Source organism: Pollicipes pollicipes, unplaced genomic scaffold (assembly GCF_011947565.3).
Source record: "Pollicipes pollicipes isolate AB1234 unplaced genomic scaffold, Ppol_2.1 Scaffold_3447;HRSCAF=4054_pilon_pilon_pilon, whole genome shotgun sequence".
NCBI lineage: Eukaryota > Metazoa > Arthropoda > Thecostraca > Pollicipedomorpha > Pollicipedidae > Pollicipes > Pollicipes pollicipes.
In genome coordinates this window covers 5,134,917-5,147,752 of record NW_023596297.1, presented here as the reverse complement: position 1 = coordinate 5,147,752, position 12,836 = coordinate 5,134,917, and the positions used below count along the sequence as shown (strand labels likewise).

Genomic DNA, 12,836 nt, shown 5'->3' with positions numbered 1-12,836 from the left:
ACGATCGAGTGACAGATCCGCTGACAAAAGCACAACCCACGCCATCCGAGGTTTTGGATCCGTCTGCGTATGTCAGGGTTTATCCTTCATAACACGCCAGAAGTTCAAGTGCCCTGGATCTCGTTAGGTGTGGTGTGACGTCTTTTTTCCTAATTTCCGTCAGCGAGGTGTCAATGAAGGGTGTGATCACTTGCCAAGGACGAGAAGCCAGGTGGCTTACTTGCTTTACACCTCGAAGAGGAATTCCGCCCTCGAGCAATAAGGCTCTCATTCGGAAATCAAAAGTTAAAGCGTGCTGCTGCGGCCCATGGCGAAGGGAACTTACGGCAAACTGCGAAAATATTGCAGAATATGTCGGATGAAGTGGGAACTGCCGCAGCTTCAAGGCATAACGTATGCCGAGCATTTACCTCCTCGTTGAAAGTGGTGGCTCGTGTGCCTCCGTTAAAAAGCTGACGGAAGGTGATGTGCGGATCGCCCCAGTAGCAATACGAATGGCGGTATGGCTGGACGGTATCAAGAACGCGCTTGCTGGATTCAGACGCGCCATCATAAACAAAGCATGCATAATCCAGTTTGGAGCGGACGAGGGAACGATACAAAAGCATAAGCGTGCTTCTGTCTGCCCTATATGATGTGCGAGACACACACTTTAATATGTTGAGAGATTTAAAGCATCGATCGCGTGACATTTTAAGATGTGCGTTATATGTAAGACGGCGGTCAAAGTGTATCCCAAGGTACCTGGCCACGGCCTTTTTGGAATAGAGCGACCATATAGACGGATGCTCAGGTCATCACATAGCTGGCGACGACAAAAATGCATCGCAACGGTCTTGTCGCCTGCAAAACGAAACCCGTTCATGTCACCCCATCTTTCAATGCGGTCCACATCCAGCTGGAGACGTCGCTCCATCGCTGGTGCCCTCGCTGCACTGGCCCAAATAGTAAAATCGTCAACAAAAAAGGGCACGTCCGACCGACTGGGGAAGCACATCACAAATATAATTTATTATAACTGCGAACAGCGCTACACTTAACACGCCGCCCTGGGGCACGCCGTTTATTTGTGCGTACCTACCGGAGAGGACGTTGCCGACCCGAACACGGAAATATCGTTTGGCTAAAAACCTTTGGAGAAAAATACCCATATGGCCACGTATACCATATTTAAAAAGCTTTTGAAGAATAACATGGCGCCATGCAGTGTCGTAGGCGGCTTCATTGTCAAAGAACACTGTCCCCATATGCCCTTTTTCTTGAAAAGACTTACGAACCGTAGTGTCCAGAGCTAAAAGGTGGTCCATCGTACTACGGTTTTTCATAAACTCGCGCTGCGAGTTACTAAAACTATCGTTGTTCTGTAAAAACCAAGTGAGTCGCACGTTTACCATCTTTTCCATGACCTTGGATAGTGATGACGTCAGTGAAATTGGTCGGTAATGAAGAGGGTCCATCCCACTCTTTCCCGGTTTTAGGAAAGGCACCACAACAGCTTCTCGCCAGGCCGGAGGAACTCACCCCTTGACCACACCCTGTTCAAAGCAGCCGTGTACACGACGTAGACGGTGGTAGACGTAAGTACACGGTGGTAGACGTCGGAGCATCTCGCTGTGGATGTCATCAGGACCTTCCGACACACTGCGAAGTTTGTGTAGAAGTAAAATTGTAATTTAATTGTTGTAATAAAAATTGTGATAATTGTACAAAGAAAGAAAGAAGTAAGAAGACCTCCAACAAAGTGAAGGTCTCATTGTACGCCTATGGTTGCCTTGTGAAAAAGTTCCACGATTTTTTCGGATAGCGCTCTTTGCTGTAGAAACTGTGGGCTGGTGTTCCCACCTTCGCTATGGTGGGAGAGTGCTCGGGCGATCTCGTTAGCTACATCCAACGGATGAGTCACCAGCTGGCCGTTAACATGTAGCACAGGAAGTGGCACGGATGAAAACTGCCCAGAGATGCGTTTGATCCGAGCCCAAACCTACGAAGCTGGCGTGAGTCGGTTGAGCGTGATTACATACACACGCCAGGGCTCACGTTTCGCTTCTTTTATCGTGCGACGGGCAAAAGCTCTCGCCTTCTTAAAAGCTACTAAATTCTCCAAACTACTTCTGGCGTCAAAAGCTCGGAAAGCGCGCTTGCGAGCGCGAATTGCGTCACGACATTTCTCTGTCCATCACGGCACAGGAGTACGACGGGGAAATCCAGAAGTGCATCCGGAACACAAGAACGCGTGGGGCAGGTGGAACCAGCTCCTCGCTGCGCCCTAAATTCATCGCAGTCCGTCCCCCTCTCGGGGGCGGGTGCTATTTGGGTTTGTAGATGCCATGCAGTGTTGTTCTTAATTTCGACACCGGGCTCCCCACCCACCTCGGAGCCCAACTGGGGGACTTCCCACTCACCCAGGGGGTGGTGGTACCGCCAGGGCTACCTCGGTGCTATATGGGGCGAACGACGCCTCCCACACGGACAGGTGTAACCGGGGAGACCCCTCCCCGTCCTGACCGTGGTTCAGCGCCGCCGCCCCTTGACCCCTTAAGCCGCTGCGCACGGCCAGGCGCCCCAAGCGGAGAACCGCACGGAGCACCCAGCCGCAGCGCGAGCGACAAGCCGCTAGACCCGTGGGGGGGGGGGCCACGCCCCCCCCCCCCCGCCCCCGGGTATCCTAGCCAAAGTGAAGTGTTGGGCCGCGCCGTGACTGACCCGCACGACGCGCCCCTCAGCCACCAGGATCCGATCAACCCGGGGACGTGGGCGAGGGGGCACGGCGACCCCGATAAAACGAGGATGGGGAGTGGTAATAGGGCCGGATGCGGGAGTGCGGGTAATGTGGAGGGAGTGGGCGGGACAGGGAGCAGAAGCTCACGTACCGGCAGGGTCCCTACGCCCTGAGAAGAACAGCTCGCGCTGTCCACCCGTTACCGGAGCCGGGACCCGAGGGGGCGCTAGTCCCCTACACCGGCCGAAGCCGGTGCCCCCGCGGGGCCTGGATTCATCCACGACGTTACGGTTATAGTATATCGTGAAGTGAGGGACAAATGCCTTGAGCTCCTGGTTTTCATCAAAGGGAATTATGGCGCTGGCACAAATCGGTCTTAAAATGAGCACAGTGGTGCTGGGTAAACGACACCGTCACACAATGATAAGATGCATTTTTAAGAGCTTTGGTAACAACAGTAACCAGCGTTTGCCGGATGAATTAACTAAACCAGTAGTCAGTCAGTCAATTAACTAAACCAGTAGTCTTACCAAGTCAAAACTCATCCATGTCAGCAGCAAAGACCTTTAGGCTTGCATTTGCAAATTTCCATCGGCATGCTAAGCAATTCGCGTGGCTCAAAGGCGTGCATCGTTAAAATGGAATAAATTCATAAAATGAAACAGGTCATTCCCGCTGTTTACATGCGATCCCCAGACAAAGGTCTGAAAATGCTCTTTCGACTACCCCTCTGCGGTCTCAGGGCCTGTTTGATGGATCGGGTCACAAATAACCTTGAACAAATTACGCGGTCTTATTTTGCAATGTGTAATTCAAAAAAGGAAAGGTTTTTACCAGGTCTTATGCTTCAGAAGGACTTCAGAATAAATAGGAACCTAGATACGGCCAACGCAATGTCTTACTTTTTCATCAGAACTTCCAAACAATGCACAGATTATAATGCAGGTAGCCGGAAGATGGTGACATCTTTTGTCACATGTTTTATTGTTAAATGGTGAAAAGAAAACAATAAGAAACAAACTTTATGTTGTGAAACCTTCTTCACAGCTTCGATATTCAATGTATCAAGAGGCAGTATGCAACGATGGACACTATATGTACCACAGCCCGTTATTGAAAAGGTTAGGCATTTCAGTCGTTGTCTATACAAAAGGGGTGAATCTTACCAAAACCTTGCTAGGGGCTCAGAGCAGCACTGCGGGGCTGCGATTAACAATTGATGACCGTTCCCCTCCCCCTTCTTCAATGTATGTGGAACGACACCTCCGCGGGGTTCTTGGTGAAAGCGACGGTGCGACGGGGTAATGACGTCATCACGCTATGCAAACAGTCCTCAGTCAAATCCATTACGTGACATAGGCCTGCATGATCACTACACATTCACAGGTCTACGTGACCTTGGTCATGGGACACTGGATTTCCGGTCTGGCTGCGGCGTTGCTCGGCCCGGCCTGGTTCTCCGGCGAAATGGACTCCGGCCGAGGCGGTCGGCGAACGGAGAGCCGACTCTGTTCGGCAACGACTGCCATTCGCCCACGGCCCAGGCGGCTAACGAATCGGCTCCGGCGCCGAACGAGCCGCGCCCAGGGAAGACGTACGCGTGACGGAAGCCCACGGCGAGCCAGTGAAGCAAGGAGCGGCGGAACGGCTCGCAAATAAGTTGAGGAGGCGGCTACCTCACTGCAACTTTATGATAGGGTCGGAGCGTAATTTGTTGTTAACGCGGGTGGACATATTGGTGCCGTGTCTTTTGGTCTTGTTTTGCAGCGCAATCGCAGTGAAGTGGAAGGAAGAACACTGAATGATACTTTTATGTCAAGTGAAACTGTCAAGACAGTTATGTCTCAAATAACCAGCTACAGGCTGTCGATGGTAGTAAGGACGGGAGCTAAAAACATACGTAGGCACAACAGCAAACATCCAGGACCCTTAAGTCAGTCGTAATGCAAAATTTCACTAGCTCTTTTTTTCTCCCTGTCCCTGTCCCTGTCCCTGTCCCTGTCCCTGTCCCTGTCCCTGTCCCTGTCCCTGTCCCTGTCCCTGTCCCTGTCCCTGTCTGTCTGTCTGTCTCTTTCTCTCTCTCTCTCTCTCTCTCTCTCTCTCTCTCTCTCTCTCTCTCTCTCTCTCTCTCTCTCTCTCTCTCTCTCTCTCTCTCTCTCTCATCTCTCTCTCTCTCTCTCTCTCTCTCTCTCTCTCTCTCTCTCTCTCTCTCTCTCTCTCTCTCTCTCTCTCTCTCTCTCCCTCTGGCTGCAACGAGGGATCAACTTTGTTAAACAAGGAGTGGTGGCACCAGTCTTCTTCACCACCCCGGCACGGTCTTCATTCATCACGATATCGACTAAGTCTACGTTCTTCTTGCCATGATTGTCGATAGATGAATAACACAGCTAACTGCGAGTGCTTCATATTTTCTGCGAAGGCAGACACTGACCATTTGACATAATATTTTGCATTGCTCACCTTCTTAGCTTCCATCGCACCGGCCGTTATCTTCCCCGGATCGTGTTGCGCTCTGTAACAAGGAGAGATTCGCATCAGCCACCCATTCAAAATTACCACGATGTCAACACAGCACCGTATCAGATCAAACCGGACAGGGCCATGCCGACCGTAGTCACTGACGTCAGCCGTCACCGTATTACCCCAATGTCAACACAGCACCGTATCAGATCTAACCGGACAGCGCCATGCCGACCGTAGTCACTGACGTCAGCCGTCGGAATCGGATGAGTTTCCGCCTCCACCTCGTCTCCGGCGCGGCGCCGCCGATGGCGTCAGGTCAGTCAGCGAGCCTCGCTGCCGCTCGGACGAAGACCAGCACGCGGATCGCGAGCGTCACGCCGGCCGAGCCCGTTCCGGCGCTCGGTGCAGTCACGAACGGTCCGACTGCCACCCGGCCGGCGCGGCGGCGGCCGACGCGGCTATAAACCCGGCCCGGAATGCGGGCCCACCCAATCGGATGTGGTGCGAGCCGGGCCCTCTGACCGCAGCGCGCCCGGGCCGCGGCCGGCGCTGGGCGGCCCGGCAGCGGCAAGGTCGCGCACGGGTCAGCGGCGGCCGACACAGTCTTGGGAAACGGGCGGAACGACTGCCGGCTCCGGGAGATGGGGGTGGGGTGGGATGGGAAAGGGTCATGGTGTGTACACGGATGAATTAACAGGTCTTCTTTAAGCTCCTGAGAGTCGATCGCCGGTCGCAAAGTCCTCTTTGCATCAGATGGGGGCGTGCTTCATCAGATGCATTCACGCAACAAGCCCTGGCACAGGCTGTGAAAGAATTGGGGATAGTTGCACTTTAACACGCGGGCGCCTTGCACCCATACAAGCGCTCCTACGGACGGACGTGAATATGTGAGACAAACGCAGACGCGTGCACGCTTCGCGGCTGTGAATGGCTGGGCGTGCGCGGCGGACAGGAGCGCGGTGGTAGGCTTCGCGCAGCGGCCGGGCGATGCGTATGGGAATGCTCCCGCGGGAGCATCCGCCACGCCGCGGATTTAAAACAACCGGCGTGCTAAGTGCGGATGCCCCAGCGAATACGTCCATCCGAGTTTAGACAAGCCGTGCTCACGAGAAAGTCCCTGCCAGCGTGAGCGCAGCGCACGCACGTCACATTTGAATGTCCGGTCGTGCGCAGCATATAAAGATTACACGGATCTGAAGGAAAGAGAAAGAGGAGCAGCAGGGTTTTCACGACTCACGTGATTCAAGAGGAAAAGCTGGAAACGCTCCGCAGTCTAGGATGACTAGACCAAGCTTGTAATGTCGAACATTGCTCGCCGCACCAGAGTCAACATGTTGAGTAGACCCGACGAAGCCGATTGAAGTAACTGGTAGCGCGAAGTTAACGAGGGTGTCCTTCGTTGCAGGGCGACTGCCCACGACATAACTGGAACACAAACCCGCGTCCAGCCAGCCCCTACGGCTGTCACGCACTCATCCTGCGCCAGCCCCTACGGGAGCGAAAACAGAAGAAGCGCAACAGTGCGCGGTAGGGAACTGGCTGATTTGTGTCGCTGACTTCAAACTTCCACACTGCTTCGCACGGGCTCAATTTGACCCAATATCTTGAAATCTGCTAAGCCTTTATCACTGAATGACTACCGTAACGTGCATTGTCTGTTGACATGCAAGGTGTTTTAAACATTATTGAAAGTATGGCGCCTTCAGGTGGGAAAAGCCGCGCAGAAACGTATCACGTAACATCAAATGAATCATGGCTCTCAAAGGGCACGCTAGTTCACAACGTGTTAAGCCACCCATAAATGGTAGCATACAAAGTACACTGGCAACTTAAGGTCAGTGACGTATTGAAGAATGTGCAGTTTGCGAGGGTAAGGGATAGTTCATCTCCACTTATCGTTCCTTAATCCAGCGTGCTGACTGCTAAGCTGCCCAGATATACTGAAAACAGTCAGAAATTATGTTTTCACCAGTAATGCACCCTTTGCAAGCATTGTTGGCTGATTCAGGCACAATAAAAACGGAAAAAAGTTTACTAACTCTTATGCGTAAGTGTTTGCATAATCAACCCGCAACGATTTGTATTGCCCAAAAGAGTGAAGATTGTCAGGATGCTTCCATCACTTTTGTCGATGGCTGATCTGGGATTGCTACATTAGGGGCCAATTATGTTAATTATTATTTTCCATGAAAAAATTCGGGCCAGGGGGAATCCAGGTTACAACCCAATAACCGGAGTACAATGCATGTGCACATTTCACATGGGCTATTCGACTACGCCTTCGTTGCATTTGTCGTATGCATACAATAAAACGTCGAAATGCTATGCGGAAACTCAGGCATGGCCAGAAGAATAGTTGAACATCTTTGGAATCAGAGCATTTGTAGTCTTTAATTGAATTACTTTACCATTGCTCACACATGAACACAGCCCTCAAACATAGATCACATCTCCAATACGGGTATGCATGATGACAGCAGCCGGAAAAATAAAATAATTCGCGAGGATTTGCCCTTGCACCTCCACCATCTCTCATCGGCTAGTGTGACTCTTCTCATGCAGCGGCAGTATGTGTCATGCACATGTCTTTAACTGTCGGCTGCTCTTAATGTGTCTACCTGTATGACTTTACTATTTCCGTGTCACTTAGCTAGCTCATGCGCCTAGCTAAGTGTCCAAGCTTTTCCCTTTACCGCTCCTGCCTCGTGAGGTTATGCACATTATCAGTAGCCCTGATGTGATCAGTCTCGATACAGAAAACTGTGTTACGATTTATCCCAGCAGGCCATTGGTAAGTACAGTATATGACTGGTGCACAATGCTTTCGCTTAGAAAAGCTTGTGATTTTCCTCAGCCTGTCTCCGAAAAGCCGCTCCCAGAGTTGGGTCAGGATTTCGTAGATAGCTCACAGTGTGACGAAGTGTTTTAAATAGATACGAGAAGTTTCCAAGTTTCTGAATGTCATCGGTCGTGATTTTAATCAAAAATATCGTATCAGTTTTGATCACGGCATAAAAATATGTTTAAATGGTCAGTTCTTTATTTTTCTATTCATTAAAGACCCCTGCAGAAACATTTGCCACCGACATGGCCCCATGAGGACTGGACGAGTACACACATACACACACACACACACACACACACATCCACGCCCACGCCCACGCCCACGCCCACCGCCCACGTCCCACACGCCCACGCCCACCGCCCACGCCCACGCCCACGCCCACGCCCTACGCCACGCCCAACGCCCACGCCCACGCCCACGCCCACGCCCACGCCCACGCCCACGCCCACGCCCACGCACGCCACGCCCACACCACCCCACTCCCTCTCTCTCTCTCTCTCTCTCTCTCTCTCTCTCTCTCTCTCTCTCTCTCTCTCTCTCTCTCTCTGGTTCTACGCATGCCCCTATCTTCATATACCTATCTGTGTCTCTATTTCCCAATCCTTCGCCCAGGTTTCTATTCATCCCTCTGTCTGTCTTTCTCTCGTTCTCTCATGAGCATCACATGTTTTAAACCCATGCGACAGTCATTCCACACACTATGCTTATCATACGAGGCGCACGCTCAGCTGAAGCCTCTTCGTCTGCAGATGTTAGCTGTCTTTTTGTTCCGTCCAGCCAGTTTTTACCGAAAGCCTCCGAGCATTTACCCCGATTCCCATTAAAACTCCCACACATTCGACCAAGGATGGCCGCCAGGCTCGGAAGTGAAAAGCTGGTTGTCAATGTCAGCTTTGTAAGCACAGTTTTTTAGACGTTGTCGACAAACTCGGCTTATTTGCTGTCAGGTCTCTAGGAAATCCGTCGCACTGAAAAAACGTTTCAATCCCAAAGGGCAATACAGCATTCCTAAGGAATATTATCGAACCTCATATCAAACGCTACGGAGCCGAAAAGCCGAGGGGCGTTTTAGATGATTGAGTGCTTCCAATAACAGTCAGCGATCCAGGAGGACTGAGCCAGTGGCTTCAGTATATTCTCAGTCGGGCTATATTATTAAGCGCAAGTTCCCAGCTCATAACTTAACCTCGGAGCTGAGCCAACTATTACAAAATCCCTCCAGAAGAGTTGTCCATATCCAGACTCAGCATTCATAGCCAATATCAGACGTTGGCCGAGTTCGGGACGCAAACACCGGAGAAGAGATTACCTCCGTTGAGCTCTCGTTTAGGGCTTGTAATGGTTCACAGATGGTACTCTTATAAGGTGGCGGGATAATCCATTTCCAATAAAGCGGCGAGACCGTTAATTTCCAATTGTCTGTGTGGTATTGCTTAGTTTTGTCATTTAATGGTTCCCTGGATATGAATCAATGGTACGGCATCGACCTGCGCTACTCACTTCTACCCCGAATTCCTGAGCTGTTATCCACTATCACTTGAAGGCAGCCGTGGCATGTCTGCAGCATAATTTCGAAGCAAACAATGTTTAACGCGACAAAACAAATTTTCTGCTGTTAAGCTGACGCCATCTTGACTTGTGAGAAGTTCAAATGAAAGCCGTGAATCTCACCCAACAACACTTACAGACACTACCCTTTCCAATTCTGAGAATCACCCGCACCGTTCCCGGAGAAGAGCAGAAGGGCACGGGAAAGTATTAACAAAAGGACAGTGACGTCTGGGAGACGCACGTGTAACGGCTGGGGCACCCCTAAGTGAAAGCGGAGACGCCGGCTCCCCTACGGACCGGCCATGTGAGACGCCGACCTCAGTGCGGGGGTCCCGCGCACAGACCGTGTAATCGAGGGCAGCCAGGCCAAAAAAACGTCACGCTGGGAGCGGCCAGTCATGCGACCGGGCTGGGCCGGACGCTTCGCCGACCTTTGCCATCGGATCAGAGCGGCTGTTGAACGGGCTGGGCCGGACCTCTGTTATTGGATCAGAGCGGCTGTGGACTGGGCCAGGCTGGACCTCTGTCATCGGATCAAAGCGGCTGTTGACTGGGCCAGGCTGGACCTCTGTCATCGGATCAGAGCGGCTGTCGACCGGCCCGGCAGGCCGGGCCGGACCTCTGTCATCGGATCAAAGCGGTTCGTTGACTGGGCCAGGCTGGACCTCTGTCATCGGATCAGAGCGGCTGTCGGACCGGCCGGCAGGCCGGGCCGGACATCTGTTATCGGATCGGAGCGGCTGTCGATCGGGCCGGCAGGCCGGGCCGGATCTCTGTCATTGAATCAGAGCGGCTATCGACCGGGCTGGGTCGGACCTCTGTCATCGGACCAAAGCGGCTGTCGACCGGACCGGGCCGGACCTGTCATCGGATCAGAGCGGCTGTTGACCGGGCTGGGCCGGACCTCAGTTGTCGGATCAGAGCGGCTGTCGACCGGGCCGGGCCAGACCCCTGCTGTCAGACCAGAACGGCTGTTGACCGGGCCGCTGTGTAAGAACTACATAATTTGTATCATCGCAAATAGTCCTTTGTCTCAAGAAGCCCGCCACAACCGATTTCGGACCAGCTACAGAATCAGCCGTGACAGGTCACACGAGGCAAAGGACTATATGCGGTGCTAGAGGTTGTGCAGTTCTTACACTTTTCACGGCAGATTATCATTTGTCTGGTTGCTCCCAGTGTTTGATGTGGGGTATGCATTTTTCTACTATACATTGAGAGAACTCGCCCGGCTTATTGTATGAGTGTGGCATACGAAATAACCAAAAACTTGAAGTAAACACGAAATGCTGATAGAGAGGCGGATTTCCTCGTGTAGCAAACGCTGGGGCCATTAGCGGGCTGGTCTCCCCAACTCGTAAACACGGGGTGTCCGGCCTGGGCGTACTATGACCAGCGGAAGTGACGCAGTCCACGGAGTGGGACGGCTCGCCCCGAGTGCGGAGGTGACGCAGTCCACGGAGTGGGACGGCTCGCCCCGAGTGTGGAGTGCAATGGGCCTGGCCAGCCCGGCTCGTTCACGACGGAATTATGGCTAATTGTGTGGGCAGAAACGACGTCTTTTTAGTGTTGAGGCAATTATCTCTTTCTATGGAGCGACAGCATTTAAAATTACGAGAAAATCATTGAAGCAGGTAATTATGATTGGGCGTACCCAGCCAGAGATAGAGCCTCCACCCAGTTCTCTGCTGAGAACATGCATGGAATCGAGCGGGCTGGTACACTTACTGGAATGAGGACGAGGAACAAGGTCAAATAATTCGGGGTTAATCACACCCAGACATAACATGTGGCTGTCTGACAGGATCATTCATTGCTTTGCTTTCACCGATGGCGACAGATGTTGAATTTGACTTCATGCCCTACTTAACCTGCCTTGGGTGATGTTTGGGACGAAAGTTGCACTTGACTCCAGCCAAATCAAAAACGCATTCTTCGTCACAGCATAGCAATGTAAGCAATTGTTTACCACCTCAGTCTTCAGCCACAGCAGTCAGCACAAGTCCAGGCTGCGCACCGGTCAGGACAGGCGTCCCAATCCTGCAGTACCGCGCATCCTGTCTCAGATCCTACCGATATCTCAAGTCCATCCAGTGCCCCTAGGGTCACTTTACCCCGGGACCAAGTGCTGCCCATAGTCTGTCACTATTGAGATCGCTTTCGAGTCCCACCGGCGCCCCGGGCACCGGGTGCCGGCACTCTCCCGCTCGCCAGTGGTGTTTGGAGCGCCGGTGATGTCCGGAGCGGCAGTGGTGAGCCGGGTAGCGCACGCCGGTCCGTTCCTCTCGGCCCGCGGAGGGCCGTCCCGGTCAGCCACGCGTTAACGCTGGCCGGACCACCCTGCGCGCCGCCCGGAATGTCCGGCTCTCCCCCAGCCCCAGCCCGTCCTCCGCCGCTGGCAGGCTGGCCCGGCTCGCGCACGGTCGTGGCCCAAGCGCGGCACCGCGCCGTGTTCTGAGACGGCCGCCGGAAGCCCCCCGCCGGCAGCGGGAGAGCGTCTTCTGTGGCGGTCCGGGCGGCGCGGCCGCTCCCATGGATGATTCGGTGTCATGACTGGCACATTTGCGAGGCCGCCTCCGAGTTTCGCCGTTCTACAAGCCGGCTACGGCTGGGTGGAGCGGAATGTGCTGACCTTCGCGGCTGGCTGTGACCACGTTAGTCTGAGCGTCTCCATGGGGGCGAAGAGTGATGCTGGTAGGCGATTGAAATGTCATTGTCCAGCCTCTAGAGCCCGATGGAGTGTAATTGAACGCTGCGCGGGTATATTACCGAATGATCCCGCAGTCATTGAACGTAGACATCAAGGCTTGCAGCGCATCCAGGCACCACGGATATGACCGTCAGGCGTGACGGAAATGGTCATCAGACCTCCGGCACTACGGGCTGGCTCCCTGGCGCCGCTGACATGATCTCCAGGTCCCTTTGAACATGTGTTTCCCGCGCGCCCGCGGCTGAGACCGCGGAACGCGGACATGACCTTCATGTATCACATACCGGTCTTCAGGCGTCACATGACAAGGTTCTTACACCCGATGCGGAATGGTACCCGAGAAGCGCCGGACCGGACCTGCGGAATGGTCCCCGAGAATTGCGCGGACCGGACCTGCGGGCATGGTCCCCGACAGAAGCGCGGACCGGACCTGCGGAATGGTCCCCGAGAGGCGCGGACCGGACCTGGCGGGCGTGGTCCCCGGGAATAACTGAGTCCTTTAGAAACGCAGAGGCCGGACTGTCACAACAGCGCGGCAATTGGTCCTC

General features: G+C 53.4%; 1 protein-coding gene across 1 annotated transcript in view; it reads right to left on the bottom strand.

The window, feature by feature from the left end:
- The window catches only part of LOC119091519 (uncharacterized), a 93,806-nt gene that overhangs the window by 58,086 nt on the left and 22,884 nt on the right, over positions 1-12,836 (bottom strand). Inside the window, exon 2 of the mRNA XM_037214326.1 lies at positions 5,180-5,231. Within this exon, the coding sequence (XP_037070221.1) occupies positions 5,180-5,231 (52 nt within the window). The remainder of the gene's footprint in view (positions 1-5,179; positions 5,232-12,836) is intronic.